At 37.3% G+C, this 26,410-nt stretch overlaps 1 protein-coding gene across 2 annotated transcripts in view; it reads left to right on the top strand.

The window, feature by feature from the left end:
* Window positions 1–12,478, top strand: part of CDC42EP3 (CDC42 effector protein 3) — a 40,748-nt gene extending 28,270 nt beyond the window's left edge. For both annotated transcript variants that reach the window (XM_074203981.1, XM_074203989.1), the window contains exon 2: window positions 5,847–12,478. In XM_074203981.1, coding sequence (XP_074060082.1) covers window positions 6,091–6,858 — 768 coding nt within the window. In that variant the 5' untranslated portion in view covers window positions 5,847–6,090 and the 3' untranslated portion in view covers window positions 6,859–12,478. The remainder of the gene's footprint in view (window positions 1–5,846) is intronic.
* The last annotated feature ends 13,932 nt before the right edge of the window (window positions 12,479–26,410 follow it).

Below are 26,410 nucleotides of genomic sequence, written 5' to 3'. Positions count from 1 at the left end.
ATTAGGGAAATATGATAAATTTATATATCAATAAAGCATTTAACAGCTGTTCATGCTGTGAATATGGATGCAATGGAGAGAAAGTTGGTAGAATGATTAAATCCAAAGAACAATTATTAGGATATGGATGGCAGTGTGATAGGAGGTCTTTCTTTAAGTAATGCCAAAAAGCTCTGTCCTACTGGGTAGTTTTTTTTTTTTTGTTATTTTGTGTCCAAAAAAAGCACCTAATATAATCTTTAATAATGAGATAGATAATATATTTCTAGTGCATTCTTCCCTAGCTGGGCCCCAAGTCTGAAGTATTATAGACAATTATGGGGGTGGGGGTATGTTTTAGGAAACATCTAAGCATAAAGGAAGATAATCAGAATGGTGAAAGAATTGGAGAATATGCCATTTGAGATTTAATTCAAGGTGTTTAAATGCCTGTCATGTGGACAGCTAGGTATTATAGTGGTTAATCCAGACTTAGACACTTATTAGCTCTTTGACCCTAGGCAAGTCACTTAACCTTGTTTGCTTCAGTTTTCTCATCAGTAAACTGGTTCTCCAGTATCTGGGGAAATAGCAAAATACTCCAATATCTTTGCTAATTAAACTTCAAATGATGTCATGGAGAGTCGCACATAACTGAAATGACTTAACAACAACATGTGGAGAAGGAATTAGACAAGTTCATTTTTTTGGTCCTGGGGGTCTTTGAAAAATTCATTATTATAATATTTTTGTTTAAAATCAAAGAAATTCTGCCTTCTTTCCCTCCTAGCTCTTTTCCCCCAACATTGAGAAAGCAAGAAAAACAAAACTATTGTAAAATGTATAGTCAAGTAAAACATAACTATATGGATCATGTCCAAAAAAAAACAAATGTCTGTTTATATGCACTCACGTCCATCACCTCTATATGGAGGTGGATAGCTTGTAATTATTAGTCCTCTGAAATTAGGGTTGGACACTAAGCTGATCAGAGCTGCTTAGTCTTTCAAAGTTGTTTGTTCTTATGATATTGTTGTCATTGTATAAATTGTGCTCCTGGTTTCACTTATTTTACTCTGTATCAGTTTATACAAGTCTTCTTAGGTTTTCCTAAAACCAAGTTCTTAATTTCTTACAGTATCATATTTTATCACTTCATATGCCATAGTTTATTTGGGTATTCCTCAAATGATGGTCATTCCTTCATTTTCCAATTTTTATCCACCACAAAAAGAGGTGTTCAAATGTTTGTACATATTGATATTTTTTCTTTTTCTTTTATTTTTATAGAATTTAGATGTACACTTTGGTCCAGTGATACCACTACTACATTTAGTTTAGTAGCTTTTTGGGCAAAATTCCAAATTGTTTTCCAGAATGGATGGGTCAGTTCACAGATTCAATAGTAGTGAGTTAAAGTACCACTTTCCCCAAACTACCACTAGCATTTGCTATTTTCTTCCTTCTTTCTCCTCTGTAGGCAAGGATTCTTAATCTGGGATACAGAATTCAGGGTATCTTTGATCTCAATGGGGGGGGGTAAGGTGAAATTTATTTGAGTTAATCTCTAATGAAAATCAAGAAATTCAATCATTTCAAATCTTATTTTTGAGAAGGGGTCCATAACTTTGGATTTGGGGATCCTTATCAGAAACTTTCTACCAAGTGTGGTTATCCAGAAGTAGAATGGGCTACATTTGCAAGGTGAAGAAGGTTCCCTAAGATTAGAGTTTTAAAATGGTGGTTTTATGATCACTCATCAGGGCTGTCATAGGAAACATTCCTATTTTTGCTGCAGGTTGGCCTCTGAGTTCCCTTCCAATGCTTATATTCTGCCATCAAGTTAAACTTGATGGTTTCTACCATTCACCTAGTTCTCTGTGTACAAAATCTTGATCTTTCCTTGGATCTCATCTTTAATATACCATTGAGTACCAGTATTGGGGTGATTTTCCCTTCACAATACTGCTTATGTATGACCTTCCTTAATATTTCTACTCCCACCACCCCAATACCAGGACTTCATTACTTAGAATATTATAATAGACTAGTAACTGGCCTTTCTGCTCTTGGCTTTTCCCCACTTTAATCCAGTCTTCTTACTTCTTGCTAGACAAAGCAAAAATTTTCTTTGACTCACTGTTAGCCACTTTCTAAAGTTTAGGCATATAGACTATCTTGTTTTCTTTGGAAACCATAGAAATGTCTCAAATAACAATATTTCAGTTGCCAAATAGAAACTGAACAAATAATTGACATTTGCCTAGTGCTTTAAAATTGACAAAGCATTTTGTAAACATCTCATTTGGATGAATCAAAGCAGTGGGCATCTTAACAAAAAGATCACAAAAGTCTGAGTGCCACAGTAGGTGAAAAAAGCTCTTGCTAGCTCATATCCTGTTCAGCTAGAGTGTTTACCATATTTATGGATGTGTTTGGGTGCGGTGTGCAAGACTTGGTTTAGTTGTGAAATGTCTTATACTTTGATTTGCAGTTCATAAAATATAGTCACAAAATATATGACAATATATTAGAAATATTTGCATGCCTAGCTTATCTCCTCTGCTTAAAAATAGATCTCCTTGAGGACAAGAATCTTGTCTTCTGGCATCTTTGGACTCCTAACAGAGCTTCACATACAAGGCCATCTCTAGTCATCTTTATTCTTATCTGACCATTGGACCTAGATGGCTCTGGAAGAGAAAATGAGTCTAGTGACTTAGCATAGCACTCTCTCACTCAAAGCCAATTCACTTGTCATGGCATCATCAGAGTTGTCCCTGATGTCTTGGTCTCCCATGAGAAGAGAGGACAAAACATTATCATTCCACCCACTTATTAGCTATGTAACTTCAAGCAAGGACCTTTCTAGACCTCAGTTTCCTCAGCTAATTGTAACAAATTACTTCTCAGATCCCTTCCAACCCTAGATCTAAAGCTATGTGAATGGATCACAGTAGATGCTCATAACATTTACTTAATGAAAGCTTAGTAGACATTCAAAGGACAGTTTTTTGGTTTTACTTAGTGAGCTTCTGAACCCCAGTGGTTGTGAGATATAATTGAAAGATAAAGACTATAGAGCTCCCGGAGTAATCCAAGTCCTATTTATCCTATATCATAAATGGAAGCAACCATCTGGTATAGAGGTCAGAAACATCTGGTTCATGCCTCACCTCTGCAACACCCTGATAAATCTCTTAATTACTGAAACCTGGGAAGCTCTAGTTGTAAAGAAAGTGTTGACCTGCATAGGTTCAGGGAATTTTTAAACGAAATTACATGTCCCATCCTTATCCACAAATGGGAGAAAGACTGAGACTGTGAAAAGTGAACTTCTGTCCTGGATAATTTTGTATTTTAACTTTCTGGTGCCTAAAAGAATATTCTCAAAGGATCAAGTCCTAGGACAGTAAGAAAATAGAAATAAATTCTTTCCTATTTTTCCCCAAATATTCAAATGTTCTTTTCCTAGAGCTCATCTATTACCCAGCTTCATCCTCATCCTCTTCTCTATGCAAATGTGTTTTTTTAAATTAGAAACTATAAAAATATTATTATTGTTATCATGATTTTATGTATCAGACTCTTTGGCAGTCTGGTAAAGACTAATGTTTTTAAATACAAAAAATAAAATACCTAAGATTTCAAAGGAAATCAAGTATATTGAAATGTTTGTCTATTGACATTCCTATGTGAACTAGCAATGGATCTAATAACTATAATCATTTTGAAGGAGTGATGAGTATAAATAATATGTCAAAAGTTGCAACAATTGTAAAGTGATATGAATATATCTGACTTCTGCTGGTGACAAAAGCACAGTTACTGCTAATGCTAATTGATTTGTCACTTGTGTTCACAAAAGGGGGATGATAAATTTCAACTAAGTAGTGAAAATAAAGATGTCATTTTTCCCATCCAAGCTCATAGTTCTCCTGAAAGCTATTCATAGACCTTTATGGGACCAAGGATCCCAGTTTATAAACTTCAGATTTCTTCTAACCCCCTTATATTACAGATGAAAAAAATCTGGGACCTAGGGAAGAGGTTAAAGGATTTGCCCAAGATTACACATCGGTACTAAGCATTAGACATGGATTTGAAACCACATCTAGAAGCTCCAACATCTGTACTGTTTTCACTCTGGGAGAGGATACTAGGTTTTGGAATCAAAAAGACCTGAGTTCAAATCCAACCTCAAACACTTAACAGCTTTGTGACTCAGAACAAGTCACTTAACCTGTTTGCCTCAGTTTTTTAATTATTAAATGAAAATGATGATTGCACCTACCTCTTGAGGTTATTGTAAGCATTAAATGAGAAAATAATTATAAAATCCTAAGGGCAGTGCCTGGCCCAAAGTCGATGCATATAAATGCATATTCCCTCTATAGCCCACTGATTCCATTCATCTATCCATGTAGACATCCATCTTTTGGAATAGTAATAGTACCTACCTCCCCACATTGTTAGAATCAAATGAAATAATTTGTAAAGGATCCCTGCCCCGTGTAGTCAAGATTTAATAAATGATAAGTAGCTAACGAGATTCTCCACCATAATTTTTTCTTCACTAGCTTCGTGGTCAAGTTAACTTGATCATTACATGCATAAACAAGAACTCAACCAGAGTAATCCCTACTGTGTAGGACCCTAAGGGTCTCTCTCATTTCTTTGACGTATTTCCTTTCTTCTGGGCCCTTTTGCTTTTTTCTCCATCCATCATTCACCAATATACCATGTGACTCCCTTGAGAATTCTATAAATGATTCGGTTTGTTCAGAATTATTAAACTAAACTCTGTCACATGATTGGTGCTGCTGCATCTTCTCCTTATGGATTAGCTCATAAACGTGATTTGGCACCATTTGATTTCTCTTTGTAACCAGCACTCCAGAAGCCAATCACAGATGGATCTTGTAAACTTCTGAGTTTGTTTTTTCAAAAGAATACATTTACTTAAGCAAATGAATGCACACTTATTTCTAGAGGAAGAAAATACTAAGAACTGGGTGAGGGCAGGGTAGAGACAGATCAAGAAAAGTCTCCTTTTTGGATGTGACCCCTGAGGGATCGGAAGGAAGCTAAGGTTACTGGTGGAGTACATTGCAAGGATGGGGTATCACTTGTGCAAAGTCAGGAAAGTGGAATGTTAAAGATAGGAACTAGTTAGCTGGATAGAAAGGATAGATATTAGGTCTTTGGGATAAAAAAGAAACTTGGAGACTATTCAATTCAACATTGTCATTTTCTAATAAAGAAACTGAGACCCAGAAAGATGTTACAACTTGCCCAAAGAAATGAAAGAATTGTGTTTTGAACCCAGGATCTTCTGACTCCAAATACAGCTCTATCCACTGGGCTCTCCCCAGACATCTAAGAAGTTTTAAAACCAGCAGCTGAGATTTCTGGAGAAAATTATTGATCAAGGAAAAGAATCAATTTTGGATTTTGCTGGGGACATTGTGTTCACTGAGTGAATGAAAAAGCTTTATGAAATGTTTTGCTTAGGTTAAGAGGGTAGCATAGAATATAATCCACTTTTTGCTGAGATTATGAGTCTCTTTGAGGAGCTTGAGTTAAGGGATCTGAAAAGTTACTCACTCTTTCTTGTCTGGGTTACAAATAGAAAAGAAAACAGTCCCTGCTCCCAGGAAAAGTCATTCTCTATTTGATGGGGAAATGACAACAAGAAGGTTCAACTGAGGGTAGATAGATGGGAAAGCCCAGAGACTTTAAGGGGGACTGGTTGGAAGGTCCTTGTTCTGATTACTAGAAATTTAACAAAATAACAAAGATGTAGCACAAGGTAGAATGAACCATCGTGTTTCAGTTAATGATACCTGCTTTGTTTTTCTATACAGGTTTCCTCCAAGAATCACCTTGACTACCCTGTGACTGACTGACCTGACAGCCAGATCCACCCATCTAGAACCTCAGGAAAGTCTCCTTTTGGACTGCGCTCACATCAGAGGCCTTATTTGTTAAATAAGCCAGTGGAGAAAATTATGTTTTATTGAAGTTATTTTTGGAAAAGCGCCCACTCACCCCACAAAGAAAGTGGCTTTTTTCCTTGCCTTTGCAGAACAGACAGTTTCTAATTCAAAGATGCCAGCCAAGACCCCAATTTACCTGAAAGCTGCCAATAACAAGAAAGGAAAGAAATTTAAACTGAGGGACATTTTGTCTCCAGATATGATCAGTCCTCCACTAGGGGACTTTCGACATACAATTCACATTGGAAAAGAGGGTCAACATGATGTGTTTGGGGATATTTCATTTCTTCAAGGGAATTATGAGCTGTTACCTGGAAACCAGGAGAAAATGAGAGTTGGCCAGCTCCCTGGACATAGTGAATTCTTAAGGGCTAATAGCACCTCTGATTCCACATTTTCAGAGACACCTTCTCCAGTGCTCAAAAATGCAATCTCACTTCCTGCCATTGGTGGTTCCCAAGCTCTCATGTTGCCCTTATTATCTCCTGTGACATTTAATACCAAACAGGATTCCTTTGGACCCTCAAAGCTCCCAAGACTTAGTTGTGAGCCAGTCATAGAAGAAAAAACTCAGGAGAAAACTAACCACTTGGAGAATGGGATTGTACATCCCGAGGATGCCCCATGGAAGGGCAATGGTACAACATCCCACTACAGTAATGGCAGAGATAGCCACTCATCCAGTCTCTCTGAACAGTACAGTGACTGGCAAACAGAAGATATGTTTGACAGTTCTGTTCCATGTGAACTCATCAAAGAGAAGACAAACTCGGAAGAATCCCTCTCTGAGCTCACAGGCTCCCTGCTCTCCTTGCAGTTGGACCTTGGACCCTCACTTTTAGATGAAGTTCTCAATGTGATGGATAAAAATAAGTTATAGGACTGTAGGCACATTGTTGATGGTACTGACAAGCCAAAATCAACCCCAGTTGAAGGAAGTGTACAAAGAGCTTCACTAGTTGTATTTGCAGTTTTGCAATGGGTTTTCTAAAAATAAGTGTTCCTACAAAATATTTTTTTACCTGTTACGCTGTTTACTGTTTGATATCCTCAGAGCTCTCCTTGAAAAACAGGAAATGAGTCAGAGTCAATTTTCTGCAGGCATTCTTGAAGGGCAGATCAAGAGTTTGCTAGCAAATAATAAAAACTGGTTGGGAATGGCATAGGGTAAATCTGCCTGCCTTGATCATCATAAGAAATTTTGCAGTTAAATACTCTGATGTCCTCAGAGTGTTATCAGAGAAGCATGGGGGGAAGGAAGCATTAATTCCCTCCCTCTTATTTAACATCTAACCCTTTTTATTGGTTTAGTCAGTTTTGTAAGAATTATTTGGGCTGCACTACACTGTAGCTAAATCTTCAGTGTTAAACTATTTGTATGGTTTCATATTTGAACAACTTTATGGGGTTGGGATTTTTTTTTTCCTTTGCAATTCATATATCCCTATATATTCTATATCTCAGATTTTTGGACCTTGAAAGACATGTTGGGAAGATGACTCAAGCAAAGTGTTACTGTAACTAAATTATTTTTAAAGTTAAAATATATTTTTATGTGCCTTTGGCTTTTTATTGCAGAGTCTACATTTTATAGGAATTGCATCCAAAAGTCATCGCTTGCCTTCTTTCTGTTGGGGGGGAGGGGGAGATCCCTTGTAAACCGTGTATGTGTGTGCATTTTTAAGATGTATTAATACTTAGCATTACTTTTGTTTCTTCATCTATTATCACATATGCGCATAGCACTGCAAGCAACAGGATTGTAAAGTTTTAAAAAAAGGCACTGGTTATATTCACTGATGCTTCTGCAGCGACTGAGCTGCCCCACCTAATGCTTGGGAAATGTGGCTCTTAATACAATACTTGCATTAATTACATAGATATTTCATGCAACACAATAAAAAGTAAATGTTGAAATGAGTCTGCCTTTTGAATCTCCTATAGAGGTTGGGTAAGGTCATGGAGGGGAAAGAAGGGGAGGGAGAAAAAATAGAAAAATAGAAAAAATAGAAAAAAAACTTTAAAATAGTTGCTTTAAACTTTAAACCCAAGGTAGAAGAATCTTACCAAAGCTCCTGAAGCAGATAAATTTTCGTTTGCTTTAAAAGATGGGGATATTTTTTTACTTAGATTCCTGAGGCTCCAGAAATCAAAAATTTACTAGGTAAACAAATCCATTTGTGGCCAATATGGGCTAATAAGATTTCATTGCCACGACTAGAATCTTCTTTCTTTTCTAGGCATATAAATATGGCTTCATCGTGAGCTGCTATGGTTTCCCTTTTCCTTTGCAAAATATGTCTTCCAAGCTGAATGGACTAAGAAGCAAAGGGTCTTATATTACCTCACAGTCAAGCATTTTATAAGCAGCTCTCTATATTAGGCAATATATTAGGTTCTGAGGATACAAAGACCTGCCCTCAAGGTGCTTAAATTCTACTAAGGTAAAGCAATAATTAAAGCAGATACAAGGCAACCTTGGTGAAGAGGGGAAGACAGGGGGTGAGAGCAGGAAAGGTTTTATGCAGAAGACTTTGATTTCTTGAAGAGACTATGAGATTAAGAGGATGACAAAGTGTATAATCCACTTTTTTTGCTGGGATCACCAACTGTTTTAAGGATATTGACTGGAGGGAACTAGAAAGTTACACATACATTCTTGCTCAGTTTGGGACTATGCTATCTCTGAGACTGGAAACCCCAGTCTGTAAAATATGCACCATTATACATCTAGAGGCTTTGTGACCCTGCTTTCAGAAAATCGTGGTGGAGGGGGGCTTTTCTATCCTCTTTTCAGATTCTTATCTATTGGCTAATGATACAGAAAAGGAAATCCTTTAAAATGACTGCTTATCTGTAATTGGATGTGAATACAAAAAACACAGGTGGTCAGTAGGCAAAAATAACTCTAAGCCTCTGGGTGGAGGCAAAGGTAGCAATTCAGCAATCTGTTGCTAGCTTAGTAAATCTCATAGTGCTATATAAATGCTAATTCTGAGTATTATTATTATTATTATTATCATTATTATTATTACTATTACTATTATTACAACTACTGAATTGTCTCAACTAACATCCATGTGTTCCACAAATGCATGGCTGCCTTTATTTCTTAGGGATAGCATTTGCTCTTTCCTAATCATAGGTGAGTATTAGAAGCGGGGTAGCTAGGTCATCCAGTATATAGAATATAGGCCCTGGAGTCAGGAGGACCTGAGTTCAAATGTGACCCCAGATACTTAATAATTACCTAGCTGTGTGACCTTGGGCAAGTCACTTAAGCCCATTGCCTTCCAAAAAATAAACAAAAGAACAACTTGTGAACTTTTGAGTTTCAAAAGATCAGAAAAGCCATCAAATGTCCCTTCAACAATTAGTGCTAATAATAGCAGTAATTGAGATCCTGGTGAGGAGCAACCTCCTGGACCCAACCTGGCAGCTAAGACATCATGTCTCATAAACAAGGGAACAAATACTATGTTGGCTACACTACCACATCCAGAAGTGAAATTGGTGGGGACTCCATGAAGAGAGAAAAGAATTCTTAGAGCCAGGAAGTACCCTCCCACCCCACCCAGTTTGGGCAATACAGTGCTGGATATTTCATAACAGACTTTAGTCTAAAACTCATTTCTAGAAGATCTGGAAAGGAAGCACAACACAAAAGAAATAGGGAAGTCATGAGTTCATAGGGAAATGGCAACTTGATGAGAAGCTAAGGCAGATCTCCTTCTGCCATTGTTGCTGTGAGATGTTCTCCTATCCCAACATACTCCATCCCATATACTCCAGCTGCCTTGGACCTCATAGATGACTTTGCCCTGGAGCTTACTGAATTGAATAAATGGTCAATGTCTGAACAAAACCACCATGTCAGGAGGAGCCCCAGACTCCTTTCATTTCATTTCCAGTTCATTCTCCAGTCAGCTCCACTTGCACATTGGCTACCTTGAATTTAAACTTCTACAGAATAGGGACTGCCCTTTCTTCTAGGTTTTTTTTAAACACTAGGGTTTTGCACATTGTATATTTTTTTTAACATCATTGGCAGTCAGAGAAGGGAGTTTGAATTTTCATGTTTTTTTATATGCCCACTCATTTCCAAAGCTGTTCCCCCACTACTCAGTAAGCCAACAACAACAACAAAAAATGATTATCTCCATCTGCTCCAAAGTAAGGAAAGAAAGGACTCCCATGATGATCTTTTGGAGGCAGGTTCACAAAGCTTCATGTGTGTCTATTGGGGATGCTCATTGGCTAGCCTCTCCATTACAACTTAAATTGATGCCTTTTTCCTCTTCCCCTCTGGGACTCCCACAGAAATAATTTAGCAACTGCTCCCATTTATATTGCACTTAATCATGATATGCAGCAATTCTGTGTGCAAATAATATGAATATTTTATGAAGGAGCAAGCTGAGGTTTAGGGCAAAGTATTTAGGCAAAGATAAAAAAAGCAAACAAATGGTCAAGCTCGAATTTCCCATTCAAACCCCCTGGTTCTAAATTCAGTGTTGTCTCTGTGACACCTATGATCTCATTTTTACATGTCTATATACAGTGACATAGGCTCTGGCCCTTTCATGATATGACAGACAACTAAATGAAATAGAATTAACCTTTCAATAGAACTCCACAGCATTTTCAGGATCTCCCAATATGAAAATACTGGATAATCCCATGTCCTCTGCTTTGTAAGAGCTCATCCACTTAGTAGTTCTCCCTGGAGAATTCTGCCATCCCCAAGTGCAAGTGCCAACTCTGTCACTTAAATGATAATTGTCCACCTTATATATTAGACAGACATTGAGCTTTCCTTTTTCTTGGTAGCTTTTACATTTTTAGTCCATTTCATCGTTGTAGGAAATTAAAAGAGGATTCCATTTAGAACATTTCCAATTTGTTTGTTTTTTTTTTGCTCAACACAATTATTAAGCATCTAGATTCTCGAGTATGCAGAGCATCTGGGAAAATGCAAAGATAAGTCAATGGAATGCCCATTGGCAAGAAGTTAATAATCTATTGGGCATGAAAAAATATCAATATTCGTACTGATACAAATTAGATTATAGTAATTATCTGAGTATGGATATGAGATCAGAGGGAGGATCATTTTGAGATTGCTTTACAAGCTTTAGTGGGATTTTTTATAGATTAGAAGATTTTAGGAAGATATTGAATGAAGGCTGAATGAGGTTTTTGTTCAGCATTATATTTTAATTTGTGCATGACTTCACTGCTCCTTTTAACCATGAATGAAAGAGGTGACTGTCAAGTTGCTGGCTTGTGTTAAATTTGACCAACATCTACTAAGTTCATTCTAGATAAGTTATCCTGTGTGTACAAAGACAAAAAAGAAAATAGTCTCTGTTCTCAAACATCCTATCTTCTTCTGGAGAGACAGGATATACATAACAAATGAATACAATTTAAATTGGGAAGGAAAAGAAAAGTAGCAACTGGCTGGTGTGGAGTGGGAGAGAGAGGAATCTTGAAGGAAAATAAAGATTTGACTAGGGGGAGGAAAGACTGCCCAGAGGCTGGAGAATAAATGTTAAAAATTTGTTCAGAATATAGAACCTGTGAAAATATGTAATATGAATAATATTGAAATGGTAGGTTGGAACCAGATTGTGGAGGGCCTACAATACCAAGCTGAAGAGTTGTTTTATCCTGGATGTAATAAAGTACCAGTGATGGTTTTTGAGATAAGGACTGTCATGATCAGATGTGTCCTTGGAAGATTATCTTGTCACCTGCTGCTTGGTTGGGAATGGGAGAGACACTCGAAGCAGGAAATCAATTAGAAAGTCATTCTAATAGTACAGTGAAATGCAATGAGAGCCTGAACTTTGATGGTGATCAAGTGAATGGAAAAAAATAATTGAGAAATGTTGGGGTAGATTAGGTTAGACTTGGCAAATGAAAAATATGAGAGGCTTGCTGTTGACTCTCAAATAATAATATAGGATATTTAATGCCTTTTTGAATCTTGGACTATAGTTTTTTAAGCAATGTTAATCAGAGAGAGAGAGAGAGAGAGAGAGAGAGAGAGAGAGAGAGAGAGAGAGAGAGAGAGAGAGAGAGAGAGTTTGTTATAGCAGAAAGTGCATTGGACTTGAAATCAGAACTGGAGTCAAGTCCTACCAGAGCTGATAATAGTTTATGATGGGGGTGGTGGTCATCAAATATCTCTCAGTCTCTCAGTCTCAGTTTCATCTTTAAGATATGTTCATAATCATTTAGCAAACAGAATTGAGGATTACATGAGCTACTATATTAATCACCATATCTCAATGAAGTGAGTGAGAAATTATAAAAATCACCATTTCACAGGGAAAAAAACCAGATTCATGGATGCTATTTCAGAGAGGATCAAGGGAAATAATTCCTCCTAGAAATCTAATGCTCTATCTAGCATCATGCAGGAACTGGATTCAGATGGAAAACCTAGGGTGGAGCCCCAAATTAACTATTTATACCTGACAAATCCACAGGTAGAATCCTTATCTATAATTATATATATATATATATATATAACATAATATACACTGTTTATATAATAGAAAATATTAAAGCTAGTTAATGATTTTTTGTGATAACATTTTATTTCACTCGGGATTTTTTTTTTCCTTTGCAAACAGTGATTAGATTAAAAAAACAGTCACACAAGCTGAAAGGAGCCCTAGATATCATCTTCTGCCCTTACATTTATAGGTGAAGAAACTGAGATTTGAGGCATTAAAATAGTTGCCTAAGGTCATCAGTTAGTGGCCAAGCTAGGACTAGGTTTCATGTAGCCATTCAATCATCCATTGATCAAAATGGGAGGATGTGACTGGTTTGGCATCTGAATCATTGAGGACATCAGGGAATCAGGTCAAGTTTTCCATTATCAAAATAAGATTTGGCAATGTAGGTCTAACTTAGATCACATTTATTCAAAGCAATATCAGTTCTGCTGGATAATTTGATGGTGCTATTCTCTTTTTGTAAAAAAAAAATAATTTTCTATTGATTTCATGTTTGTTTGTTGGTTTTATTCATCATGAGTATCCCAAGAGAATTATCTCATATAACACATTGCTTTTTTAAAATTTTTGCAAGGCAATGAGGTTAAGTGATTTGCCCAAGATCACACAGTTGGGTAATTATTAAATGCCTGAGGCTGGATTTCAACTGAGGTCCTCCCGACTCCTGGACCACTGCTCTAAGCAATGAATCACCTAGCTGCTCCTGCATTTTTTTAAAAAGACAAAGAAGGAATAAAAAGAAAAACTCAACATAATTTATTGGTATGTCACTCTTAGACTTTCCATTTCTGGAAAGGAATGGGATGTGATGTCATGGGAATGTCATCTCATACCTCTTCTTTGACCATGCTTTGTTTCCAATTCTTTACCATCACAAAAAAAGTGCTGCTATAAATATTTTGGTTATATGGGGGCCTTTTTTTTAATCAATGACCTTTTTAGAATATAAGCCTGAAAGTAGAATTTCTGGGTCAAAGGTTAGCTTAGTCACTTTATTCACATGATTCCAAACTGTTTTCTATTCCAAATAATGCACTATTCCATCAACTATACACCAGGGTGTCTATCATCTCACAACTTTCCCAATATCAACTCTTTCCATCTTCTGTTATCTTTTCAAATTTGCAGGTTGTGACCTTTAATTTCTAAATAAAATGTATGCTATACTTAATCTATCAATTTTTTCCCTCCTCTTTATCTGAAGTTCAGGTGATTTATAACTGGAGACCTGTTCTCTTGTTTAGTGTGTTCACCATCTGTAGCTATTTAATTTTTACTTTATTCACAAAAGAAGTACTTTTTTCAAAAACAGATGTAAAATATTCCTTGTTTGAGTTGTCATGGTATCATCATTCTACAATCAAGATTAGATAGAGACTGGCGTGTGAGAGGATGAGGTGCCATACAACAACAGATTTTTCCTGATGAGGTGCCATACAACAAGACAGTAGAAGTTTTACAACTACTGTACTGCATTCAATTATCTCACATTTGGACTTGAAAGACAGACCCTAGTGTCACATCTGTTTGCTTCCAACAGGGATCAATAACTGTCATTCTTTGAACATCAGCCAGATTTTGTTCTAGGAAAATGGGCTGTCACCAATGACAGAAAAAAACATGCATGATCTCAAGTGGCTTAGTAGATTGAAAGTCTGATACCCAAGTGTCATGATATACAAACAGAGAAGTCAATAGTGAGTCAAAGTTAGATCAGACCAAATAAATGAAACAAATATTTAGCTCACTGTGAAGTAGCTTTGGGGCTACATCACAAGACATATGTGTGATTAATTTACAAATAAGTCATATAGAAAGTGAATAGCATCAATTCAGAAGAAGAAGAAGAGAGAAACCACCATGGACTGGAATGAGTTCAGACAGTTTCAAAAAAGAGAAATTTGATCTAGGCCTTAAATAATGACTGGTTTGACCAAGTTGAGGGGAAGTCAGAGAGTGTTCCATTTTCTCACTCAAAGTGGGGAGAGAAGTAAGGAAGAAGGTATAGATCTATTCTACCAGGGATCCTTGGGTGACCAACTAAGAGACAGAAATCTTTTGTTTTGAGAAGCAATTGGTTCCTTTTCATAGAAGGATATCAAGCCAAAACTACAATGACTATTTCCAGGATTCATTGAAGAGAGGATACCTCTGTGTCCAGGTGCAGATAGGACTAAATGGTAATTGCAGTTTATACTCTGATTATTTTGTGATTCTGGGAATCTCCTAGTGTTAACTCCCAGGGACACACCTTTATTTTTGCTCTCTCCAACTTCTAAAAGAAGTTGAGAGAGAGAGAGAGAGAGAGAGAGAGAGAGAGAGAGAGAGAGAGAGAGAGAGAGAGAGAGAGAGAATTTATTAAGAGTTAACTATGTGTAGTTATTGTGAATGGTTGGGAATAAAAACACAAGCACAAAAAATTGATTCTGTCCTCCAGAAGTTTGCAATCTAACTGAATAATGGATTCATAAAAGGGAGCTATAAAACTTGAGGGAGGGAATCATTTAGAGGTGAGCTTGAATGGCACAAATGTTTCTTCATATAGACCATCTGAGAAGGGTCCTCCAATAGGAAGAAACCACAAACATATTGATCTTTCCACCATGAGAAACATGACTCAGAAACTGCAAAAGTAGTATATAGGGTCAATATGTTATTTCAGACATCTTAAAACTATCAAGAATCAAAATTTCCTTACTCTCAGGACTGGCATGCAAATTTTCTTAAGACCTAGGTTGTGATGGCACATAAAGTGGAATGAGTTCTAGGGGAATTTCAGCTGAGAACTCCCTTCTGACTGATGAGTGAGGAGCCAGATGCCCCAGAAGACTGGCTTCCCAAGGTAGGGATGGAGGAGTCTCATTAAAAAAGCAAGTATGATTAGTCAATATCTATAGAATTCTGCTGATTGCTCACAAATCAGAAGGGTCAACACAGTTATTAGATCTGTTTTCCAAAGCTACAGTTCACTTGGATCTCTCAGCAGTCAAAAGATAGGTCTTTAGTTTTTTCATCTTTAAAATAAAGGGATTAAACTAAATCAGGAGCTTTTACTTAGTGTCCATAGATTTTCCTATCCTCATCCCCAAGGTGTTCATAGATAGATTTCAGGGGATTTATGAATGTGTATGAGAGGGAAAAAAATCACATCTTTATTGCAACCTATGATTTTAATATTGTACTTCCTTCAATTATGGTTTCTAAATATTCTGAGCAGGGATCCACAGACAGTTGGAGGTCTGAGATTGAAGCTAGATATGAGCTCTTCAAACCATTTTTATAGAATTGATCATTGAATCACGGGAGATGATGAAATTACTAGACAAAATAGTATATAGGGAGAAAAGAACAGGGCCCAGGACTGAGCTGTGGAGGACACATAAAGTTCTGGAATGACCTGAATTGAAATCCAGCAAAGAGAGGCCATTTTATGAGGACATCATTGGTAACCTTGGAGAGAGCAATTTCAGTTGCATGATGAGGTCAGAAACTAGATTATAGAGAGTGAAGAAGAGAAGGTGGAAAAAGTAAGTGGGGGAGTCTCTCAGAGACTTTAAGAAGATGAGGAGCTTATAGGGATGATCTCTGACTTCAAAATTGGCACTCTTTTCCCCACCATCAATGGATCCCTACTTTTTTAAAGCATAAGTACCCTACTCTTATCATCACCACTTTTTAGTCTTAAAATATTTCAGGGATATCTTACAATAGTGGTCATACTGTTTTATTGCCAAGTCATTTTTCGGTCATATCAGACTCTTCATGACCCCTTTTGGAATTTTCTTGGCAAAGATACTGGAGTGAGTTGTCATATCCTTCTCTAGCTTATTATATAGATAAGGAATGGAGGCACACAGGATAAAGTGACTGGCCCAGTGTCACAAAGCTAGTAAGTGTCTGAGACTAGGTTTGAACTCATGAAGATGAGTTTTCCTGATTCCAAGTCCAGTCCCCTATTCACTGAACCATCTAGCTACCCATGTATTATTAATCATCATTGGCTACAGTAATACATGATGCTGAATTTGTATTTTATTAATTGCAACAGTAACTTCATGTAGCTTAAAATTTATGTTACTGAAGCCAAATAATGTCAAAGCAGGAGCTCTTGGGTTGCAGCCACCAAAATAAAATCCAAATGGTGATACTTGAATTTAAATTCATGCATTAATTTAGATTCTCAGACCCTTTGAAATAACTGAGCCTCACAGAGCTCCTAGTCTGACTGTTGGGACCACTATACTTCCCCAATTTCTGTCATTTGTTATTATGTTTTTCTTTTTTCATGAAGCTTTGCTGTAAGTTTGTAGCATTCGTTTCTGTCAGATTCCTTTGAAATCCCTCCAAAGCTTTCCTTGAAGTCGGCCATCTCCCTGTGGAATTCCTTTAGTGACTCAGGAACCACCAAAGATTACATGCCAAAAATGCTTAATGATGGTGTCTTCTGAGGCAGGGCTGATTTTCAGCATGGGCAGAGTAGACAGCAGCCCAAGTAAGAGAATTCGAAGCTTAGAGGAGCTATTTGGCTTCATATAACTTTAGGTCATTCATTCTTCTGACTGAGCAGACAATGATGGAAGTCCATCATGAGAAGGCAAACCTTGGCTAGAAGTAGATCCTCCTCCCTCCCCCCACCACACCTCACAAGCTTCCAGGAGGTACCCTAGGGGCAGCCAGGGATCAGTCTCAGATGCCCCAAGGACTGGCCCCTTTGAGTCTGGTTCACCTGTATCATGGAGGAGTTGGCAGGATGTCCTCACTGAATAAAATATCTCCCTCATGCAGCTGCCTCAGTGGGTGAAATTACACCCTCAGAAATTCATTCCTTTCTTCACATGCTGATATGGCATAATGGAAAGAACACTGAATTTGAAGTCAACTCCAACTTCACTTCCCTCATTTGCATGAGTTCAGATGTCAGCTCAACTCTGTTAATTATTACCTGCATTAACAATGGACAAGCCACATCACTTGGCTTTACTCAGCTGTAAAATGATAGTCTCATTCAACAATCTCTAAGGTCCCTTTCACTTCAAGGTCTCTTAAGAGCCAGGAACTAAGGTGAGGTAACTGAGATTTTGTCCCAAATCAAAGACATTCAGGGAGCATACTTCTTCCCTAGAGGCTTCTTTTCCATGGTTGTTTAGAGGGAGCTACTCCTTGCTCCTCATGCCACACAGTTCCCTGAAGTTGGTCTATTCCATCTGAAAATATCCCTCATTCTACCACCACTAGGCCACTCAGGGTTCTAATTCTGTGATACTTCTGTACTGGGACCTTTCTTCTCCCCCCAATTCCTGTGGGAAAGTATATCATGCTCCCTGGGTTACAGGCCATCTTATTTTCTAGTACACCCATGAGGTAGAAATATTACCTTTGATCATTTCCTCTCAGATTATTGTTTCTATGCTGATGCCATCATCCAGACTACCCCCCCCCCCGAGCTGCATACCCTCCTCCCCACCCACTTAAAACAATCCCTAATTAGGATTCTGATCCTGTTGACCTCTTAAAATGGGAGGACGTTTAGGGGTTAGCATACTGAAAGGCACTGTTTGGGAATTGTTGCTGTTGTTATTTTATCAATCTTTTCCTTAATGACTGGAGAGACCTGTGGCAGAACGAAGGTGCCGGATACTTGAATGGAGAGGAAAGAAGTTGACGTGGAGAAGGACTCACACAGGGGCATGGGCATGAGGGCAATGGGTGATGGCCTCCTATGTCTACCTCATGGTTCTACCTGCACCCATACAACAATGGGGCAAAATTCTTCAAACTCATTCATCACAGGTTCTGTAGTGGCAAGGTAATGAAGCTCCTTATTTGGTGTTCTCTGACTTTCTTTAATGTATGTCTGTATGTAAAATTGATGTGTTTGGTTTTTATCTCATATACACACATACTATAACTACACATATATGGGTGTATATATCTAAGTAAATGTATTTATTATATATTTATATATAAATTATAAATATATTTTAATATATGTATATATATGTATATATATGTGTGTGTGTATATATATATATATATATATATCCTTTCTTCCCCCACCCAGAAAGTCATTCCTTCAGGGGAAAAAAGGATAAAGAGAATGAGAAACAAAATTTAGTTTGGCAAAACTCACCAAAACCATCAATCAAGACTGACATGTTCTGAAGTGTACCACATCCATAGTCCTCCACTCCTACAAAGAACAAAGGGAAGCACATTCTCGTCTCTTTTCTTTGAGGTCAAGCTTGGTTATTATTTCTTCTTGTTTAATGTTAACTGACTCATAGATTCATAGAAGAATATAAAGATTAATAAGACTGTTCTCAGGGAATTTACTATCTAAAAGGAGAGGCCAACAAACTTTTTCTGAAATAGACAAAAATGGGATTTGACAGAAAGGAAATTTACACTGTATGATCAATATGGAAATATGTGTAACATATATATATATATATACATATATGTATATATATGTATCTGTACATGTATAGTGTATATCAGATTATTTGCTAATCTGGGTGAAGGAAGGGAGGAAACTACAAAAATGAATGTTGAAAATGAGTCTACATATGATTGGAAAAATAAAAATACAAAAAAGGTAGAGAAAGAAGAGAGAGAACAAAAAGAAAGAGAGAATTTAAGAAACTCAATTTTGGTAATAGTTTCATTACTTATTGGCAAATTGTGTGGTTGAAGAACTTTTCTGAATTTCAGGTTTCTTGTAGAAAGGAATTATTTGTACCCTCTATCTCATAGGATAATTAAAAGCACTTTCTAAATCAAATGTTATACAAAGAAGAATAATTCCTATTTTAAATTCTTGTTTATCTGGTTATATGAAGAGGAACAAAAACCATTATATTAAATATTGGCATTTCTAAACATGAGCTAACATTCTGTTCATTCATTCTCTTCTCTCTCTCTCTCTCTCTCTCTCTCTCTCTCTCTCTCTCTCCCCCTCCCTCTCTCTCTCCCACCAAAATCTTAGTGACTTGTAATTAGTATTTACTCTTACCACCTCCTTTTTCAGTTGTTTTCTGTATTCTAAGAAAACTATTAGCAATTCCCCAGAAAGTCATGAAGGCCCTGGAAAGACAGAAGCACCAACATTAAAAATTGCATATTGACTTTTTCATCAGACACAAGAATGTTCAAATAATATTGGAAACTAAACATAAGCAGGGTTGAAAGTGTGCTTGGGGGATAGGGAATGACTGTTTTCTAGCCCTTATTCCCAGTGCATGAAAAATAATGGGATAATAATGCTAATAATAACCCAGAAATAGCATTTATAGTGTTTGCATAACTGTTTCCTCATAAATGACAAGAAGTGAGGGTGGGTGAATTTAATCTTGGATATTAGATTAAAAAGATGAAGGTCTTCCATGCTGGTAGGAGAGACATAATGACTACAGTGACCAAATAAAGCAGGATATTGGAAGAACAATGCAATATCCTTTTAAATTTATAACCACTAACAAACAAAGCCTTGTGTTCATTCAGGATCACAATATACTTAACTCAGATGGATTTTGGGGGGACTTCAAAATTGCAGGAAAGCCCCAGGCCCTTAATATTCAGCAGAGTCTCCCCTCAATGTCTCCAGCTAAGTTTCATTCTTTCCCCTTTAAGATCTTCCCATAAATAGCCCAAATAAAAGGATTCATTGCTTTCAATATTGACCTTTTATCAAATCTTCCTTCAAGTCGAGTTATTCTGAGCATCAGGTTCCCTTGCCAAGAGGCTGAACAGATCAGTCAAGGAGTTGAGTAAAGGCTTTCAAGGGTCCCTGTGAATGTAAGAATCTATGATTGTCCACATTCCTTTACTTTCTTGAGTTCCTCTATCTGTATTTTACATTTTTCTTGTTTCTACTCCTGTTATCATGTCACATGCCTGTTGTGTCTGTCTGCCTACCTACCTGCTGCCTACCTGCCTGCCCTGAAATCAGGACCTTCTCCACCTAACTCAAGTCTTTGACATACTGTCTATGTGACTCTGGAAAAAAACATTTCAACTCTCTGGACTTCTTACAACTCTTTAAAAGGGGGGGGCAGCACTATTGCTATCTTATTTGATAGAAGGCTTTCCTCATCAAATCACCTAAATCAATGTTATCTTTGGCCCAGACTCTCTTCTGCCTTCTCCACTTGAAAACAAAAAGATTGAATGTAGGCTCAGAAATTGAATAAAAAGCTTATTTTTGTTGTTCAGTCATTTCCATCAATCTGACTTTTCATGAACCCATTTGGGGATTTCTTGGCAAAGATACTGGAGGGGTTTGCTACTTCCTTCTCTAGCTCATTTTATAGATGAAGAAAGTAAGGCAATGGTGTTTAATGACTTGCTCAGGATCACACAGCTAGTAAGTGTCTGAAGCTGAATTTAAATTCATGTCTTCCTGATTCTAGGCTAAGTGCTTTATCCATGGTTCCACCTAGCTGTCCATAAAATTAACATTGTATCTGAAATTGCATCTAAAAATAAGAAAAAATAGACTCTGAGTCAGGAGTTGAGACTGCAAATAAAGCATTATTTGAACTTTCTGAAACATCCATTTTGGTTGCTGAGAGACCTACCTTCCTTTTTCTTTGCAATAGTATGGAAAATCGAGGTAAATGAATCCTGGACAAATGAACTGTGATTCTAGGAATTGGCTTATATTCTCTATTTTCTTGCATGTTGGACACTTTCATTTATATTGTGAGAATCCTATGGACAGTGAGTATGTTTTGATTTCTTTTATATCTTCCATAGTCTGTATAGTATTGGACATGTAGTAATTTCTCCAAAAATGTTTCTTGACTGAACAATGGCTGAATAGGAGGTCATCTTTACTGCTTAACTGCTTTACTGCTTAACATGATTTTTGAATACTATCTAGCATAGATAACAGAATACAAAAATATCTTGACAAGATAGAGCACTGAGGTGTTTCTACTGAGATAAAATTTAGTAAGAATAAATTTGATGTAATAGTGTAGAGAGGAGTCCTTTTCAGACCATCATCTTGCCTCCTGTACCTTTTCCTTTACCTATTTGTGTCCTTGGATAAATGGGAAAGATTCAGAAGTAAAAAGGAGTTGTATGATTTTGGAGAAATGACCTCCAGAGATGCAAATTTCAGAAGCTTATTGATTAGTCACCATAATGTGTTTGTGTGTGTGTGTGTGTGTGTGTGTGTGTGTGTGGTTGGGGAAAGGGGAGATAGAGCCAGGGTGAGAGGGAAAAATAGGAAAGAAAAGTAGTGGAACAATCCTATTTTTTAAAAGACTTGGAATCTGGGTCTAGAAATCTGCTCAGGAGATAGGAAATTTATGAGTAAGATGTCGGAGGAATTTGTACTAGTCCTATGCTAATGCTGTTTGGTTTTCCCTAAAAGGGCATATCAATGTCCTGGACAAAGGTTCAGGCAAAGTAGCACCCTGGATGGCCGGATTCCATGTGGAGGTGTCCAGTACAGTGATATTCAGCATAAGACAGTGTCCAGTGGAACCATGCTTGGAAGTGCCCAACAGGGACTTTGAGACCCAGGTCAACTGGATTAGCCTATGCACATCTACAGCTCTACATCAGAGGTAGGAGTTGCCTTTCAAACAACCAATAAATATTTAAGTGCTTTCTGTGTCCAACACTATGATACATGACAAGGATATAAAGAAAAAGCAAAAATAGTCCTTGCCCTCAAGGAGCTTACATTCTGATGGAGGAGATGGAATGTAAATAAACAAGGACATTCCAAGATATCTTGTGAGGAGAGGTGCTAGACATTGGGGACTGGGAATGGTTTCCCAGAATTGGAACTGAATCTTGAAGGAAACCAAGGATATTCTGCGAGTCAATGGTGAGGAAATGGGAGATATTCAGTACAAAGACACAGGTATAGGGGATGAGTTTCAAATGGGCAGAAGAGTAATAGGCCCCTTTTTCTGGACATAGAGTAAATTAAAGACAGTGACATTTATGTTTAAACTAAAAAGATAGGAAAGGACCAGGTTGTTTGAGAGCTTTAAATGCCAAACAAATGAATTTGAATTTTGTCCCTGGAGCTTGTTGAATAGGTTAGGTACAACATACTCAAACCTACTGTAGAAAATTCACTCTAGGTGGATTGAAGGGAGACAGATGAGACAAAGACAGAAGACAATCAAAAGGTTATTTCAATAGTCCAAGTGAGAGATGTTGAGAGTCTGGACCAGGATGGTAACTGTGTAAATAGGACAAAAGGAACATATCAGAGGAATATTTCAAGGGAGAAATGACAACATTTGGTATCTGAGTGGATACTGGAGCTCCATTAAGAGGATTAATTCTGCTAAAAGGAGATACTCTCTGTTTAGCCTAAATCTGGAATTTTCTTTTCAGTACTGGGTACCACATTTGATGATAAAGCTGAAGAGTGTTCAGAAAAAAACTACCAAAATGGTAACAGGTTCATGGAGACAGGTTTAGTTAAATGAGAATGCAGAGTTGAGGATGACACTGTGGCTATAAACTTTGGTAATTGAGAAGATGATGATACTCAGAACAATAATAGGAAAATTCAGAAGGACTTCTTTATGTGGATACTTCTCTTCTTGGAACTTCTTTGTGTAACCCCCCTCCCCATTGATGCTGTGTGTGCTTGAAAGAGAGTATACCCTAAGATAATAGGGAAGATATTATATATTTTATATACATATACATATATATATATATCTCATTGTAGTAAATGCCTTCATTTTGAAACAAATACATCCTCTTTTTAACTACTGAAAGAAGAACATTTTGATGGGGTCAATTAATTATAGTTTGGGAAGTGTGGACCCACAGAGTACTTTGAACTTAGATTGTTATACAACTTATGAGCATAAATTGAAGGAAGTTACCAAGAAATGGGCGGGGGTGCACATTATAAAATTAAGTTCATAAGTAGAGGATAGAGGAAGCATGGTTAGAAAGCGACTTGTTCAGAAAAGATTTGGGTATTTAAGCAAAGCAAAAGCTTAGAATGAGTCAGTATAAAATATGGTAGCCACAAAAGCAAATATGATTTATGATTTCATTAAGAAGTTTAACTAAGGACAGCTTGGTGGCTCAGTGGATAGAGCCCTGGAGTCAGGAGGACTAGTGTGACCTCAGACACCGACCTTGGACAAGTCATTTAACCTTATTGCTTTGCAAAAATCTAAAAAAGTGTTTCAGCTTCCAGTAATAAGTGGTAACATTTTTTGGTACTGTTCCATAAGTCTGAAGTACTTAGGTACTTAACCTAAATCAAAAGTATATTCAGTATTGGGCACCACAGTTTAAGAACATGAGGAAGCTCGAGCATATTCAGAAGAAAGCCACCAAAATGGTGAGAGATTCATGGAGACACTTTCAAGGAAAGAAATCTATTTAGCCTGGAGAGAAGACTCTGAGGAGGTATGAGAGCTACCTTCAAATATTTAAAGGTCTGGAAGAAGGCTTAGATTCGCCCTGTTTGGCCCCAGAGTGGAGAACCAGAAGTAATGGGTACAAGTTGCCTTAATGTTAAGGATGAAGAAAAGTCCTAATGATGCAAATTATTAGGCTTTGGGAAATTATTGCTTTGGAAAAAGTTACTTTCTTCTTCATTGAAGGTGGTACTCAGCATCTCTGGGGTGTCATCTTCATTTATAAAATGAAAAAGTAGGATGCAACATTCATTCAACATCCCTTCCAGCTCAATCTATGATCCCATGAGATCTTCAACATTCATTGAGTGCCCATTTGTCACATATACCATAGTAGTCTCTGGTGTACATTGGACTAAAGGATCACTGAGGTGCCTTCAAACCCTAAAATTCCATTATTCAGTGATAAATCTATTTCTCCTAAAATTTGCCTTGAATTCCTTTCCAATTATCCCCTTTAACTCCTCTTCTCTTGAGGAGAAAGAGTTCACAAGTTCACAAGACTATGCAACAGTGAACAATATTTAGGTCAGTCTCAATGAAGTAAGTATATCCAAATCCACTGAATTATTTGGTCTAAGACATGTTTTCTCCCTGCAAAGTATGTCTACAGAAAGTGAGGGATGACAGGTAATGAACCAAACCTCATGAGAAGAGAACATTCCCAGTCTTGACCAGGAGTAGAGATATCTGCTTGCTGATTTAAATCTCCATCTTTAACTTCTTTTCTCAGGCCAAATTACCATAATAACAATAGGTAACATTTAAAATCACATGAAGTGATATTTGTGAAGTGCTTAACCTAGTGCCTGGCAGACAGCGGGTGCTTAATCGATTCTTGTTCCCTCTTCTTCCCTTACCCCCACAGAGTACATTAAAACTCACACAATGCTTTACATATATAGTCTTGTTTAGTCTTTATAACAACCCCTTTAATCTTCATTTTATGGATAAAGAAACTGAAGCTAATTGAGATTAAATTATTTGCCCAAGATCAAAGAACTAGCAGGTATCAGAGGCAAGATTTGGACTCAGGTCCTCCTGGCTATGAGTAAAGTTAGTTCTCTCTTCCCTACACATCAGATCTGAGGGTTGGTTCAGGCCTCTAAGGTCTCTTGTGTCTCTAAATCTATGATTCTAAATATATCATAATTTCAATTTGTCCAAACTGAACTTATCATCTTCTCTCCTAGACACACCCTTCATTCCTACTTTCCTATCTCTGTTAATAGCTAGATAGAACATTTATGCTTACCTGACTACCTGGGCAGCTAGGGGATGTAGTGAATAGTGCACTGGCCCTGGAGTCAGGAGGAACTGAGTTCAAATCCTACCTCAGACAATTGATTCTTATTGTGTGATCCTGAGTATCTTATCCTAAGTCATTTAACCCTGATTGCTTCACATTCAGTCCCATCTCCAGTCTTCCTGATCTATATCTGACCACTGGATCTGAGAAGAAGGTGAGGTTGGTGACTTAGCACAGTCCCCCTCATTCAAATCCAATTCCCATGCATATCATGGCATCACCTCCCCTGATGTCATGGTCTTCATCCAGAAGGAAGGATAAAGATCACTACACTACACTATGCAGGCAACTGGCAGGGCTTCCAAAGCCTGATAGTTCCCTATTATTATTGACTTTTGTCTCCAGTTTCAGCCTCTTTGAGTCGAGATAATAAACATCTATTTAAGTACCTTTGCTGCTGTTCAGTTGTTTCATTTGAGTCTGACCCTTTATGACTCCCTTTGGAGTTTTCTTGGCAGAGATATTAGAGTAGTTTGCCATTTTCTTATTTACAGATGGGTAAATTGGGGCCAAAAAAGTGAAGTAACTTGCCCAGGGTCACATGTCCAGTGAGATCTGAAGTCAAATTTGAACTCAGGTCTTCCTGATTCTAGGCCCAGTGCTCTATCTACTTCATCTTCTAGCTATCGTCTAAGCCACCTAGCCACTCTCTCGTTTTCAGGCTTGTCTGATTCTTTGTGACTACATTTTGAGTTTTCTTGGCAAAAATACTAGAGTGAATTAGCATTTCATGTACCTTTCCCTCTCTTAATTATTTTCCATTTTACCTTGTATATAATTTGTTTGTAAATATTTATTTGTTTGTTTCTTCTATTAGATTATGAACTCCTGGAGGCTAAGCACTGTCTTTTGCCTCTTTTTTTATCCTCAGAGCTAAGTATGGAGTCTGAAACGTAATAGCAACTTAAAAATTTATTATATGATTGACTGGATTTTGTATGACCTTTATAAGTTAAAGGGAAATCATTTAGATCAGTCGAATAGGGGTAAACTGATATGAACTGAGAAGTCTTAAGTTTCTAGCTCATAGACAATCTCAGACATGAGAACAAATTTAGGAGGGACCTGTAGTTAAGTATGAGGCTGCTAGATGGTACAGTGAATAGAGTTTTGGGCCTGGAATCAGAAAGACTCATCTTCCTGAATTCAGACCCTCACTAGCTCTGTGACCCTGGG

The sequence above is a fragment of the Macrotis lagotis genome, chromosome 1 (assembly GCF_037893015.1).
Source record: "Macrotis lagotis isolate mMagLag1 chromosome 1, bilby.v1.9.chrom.fasta, whole genome shotgun sequence".
Lineage (NCBI taxonomy): Eukaryota > Metazoa > Chordata > Mammalia > Peramelemorphia > Peramelidae > Macrotis > Macrotis lagotis.
This window is presented reverse-complemented; position numbering and strand designations above follow the sequence as displayed.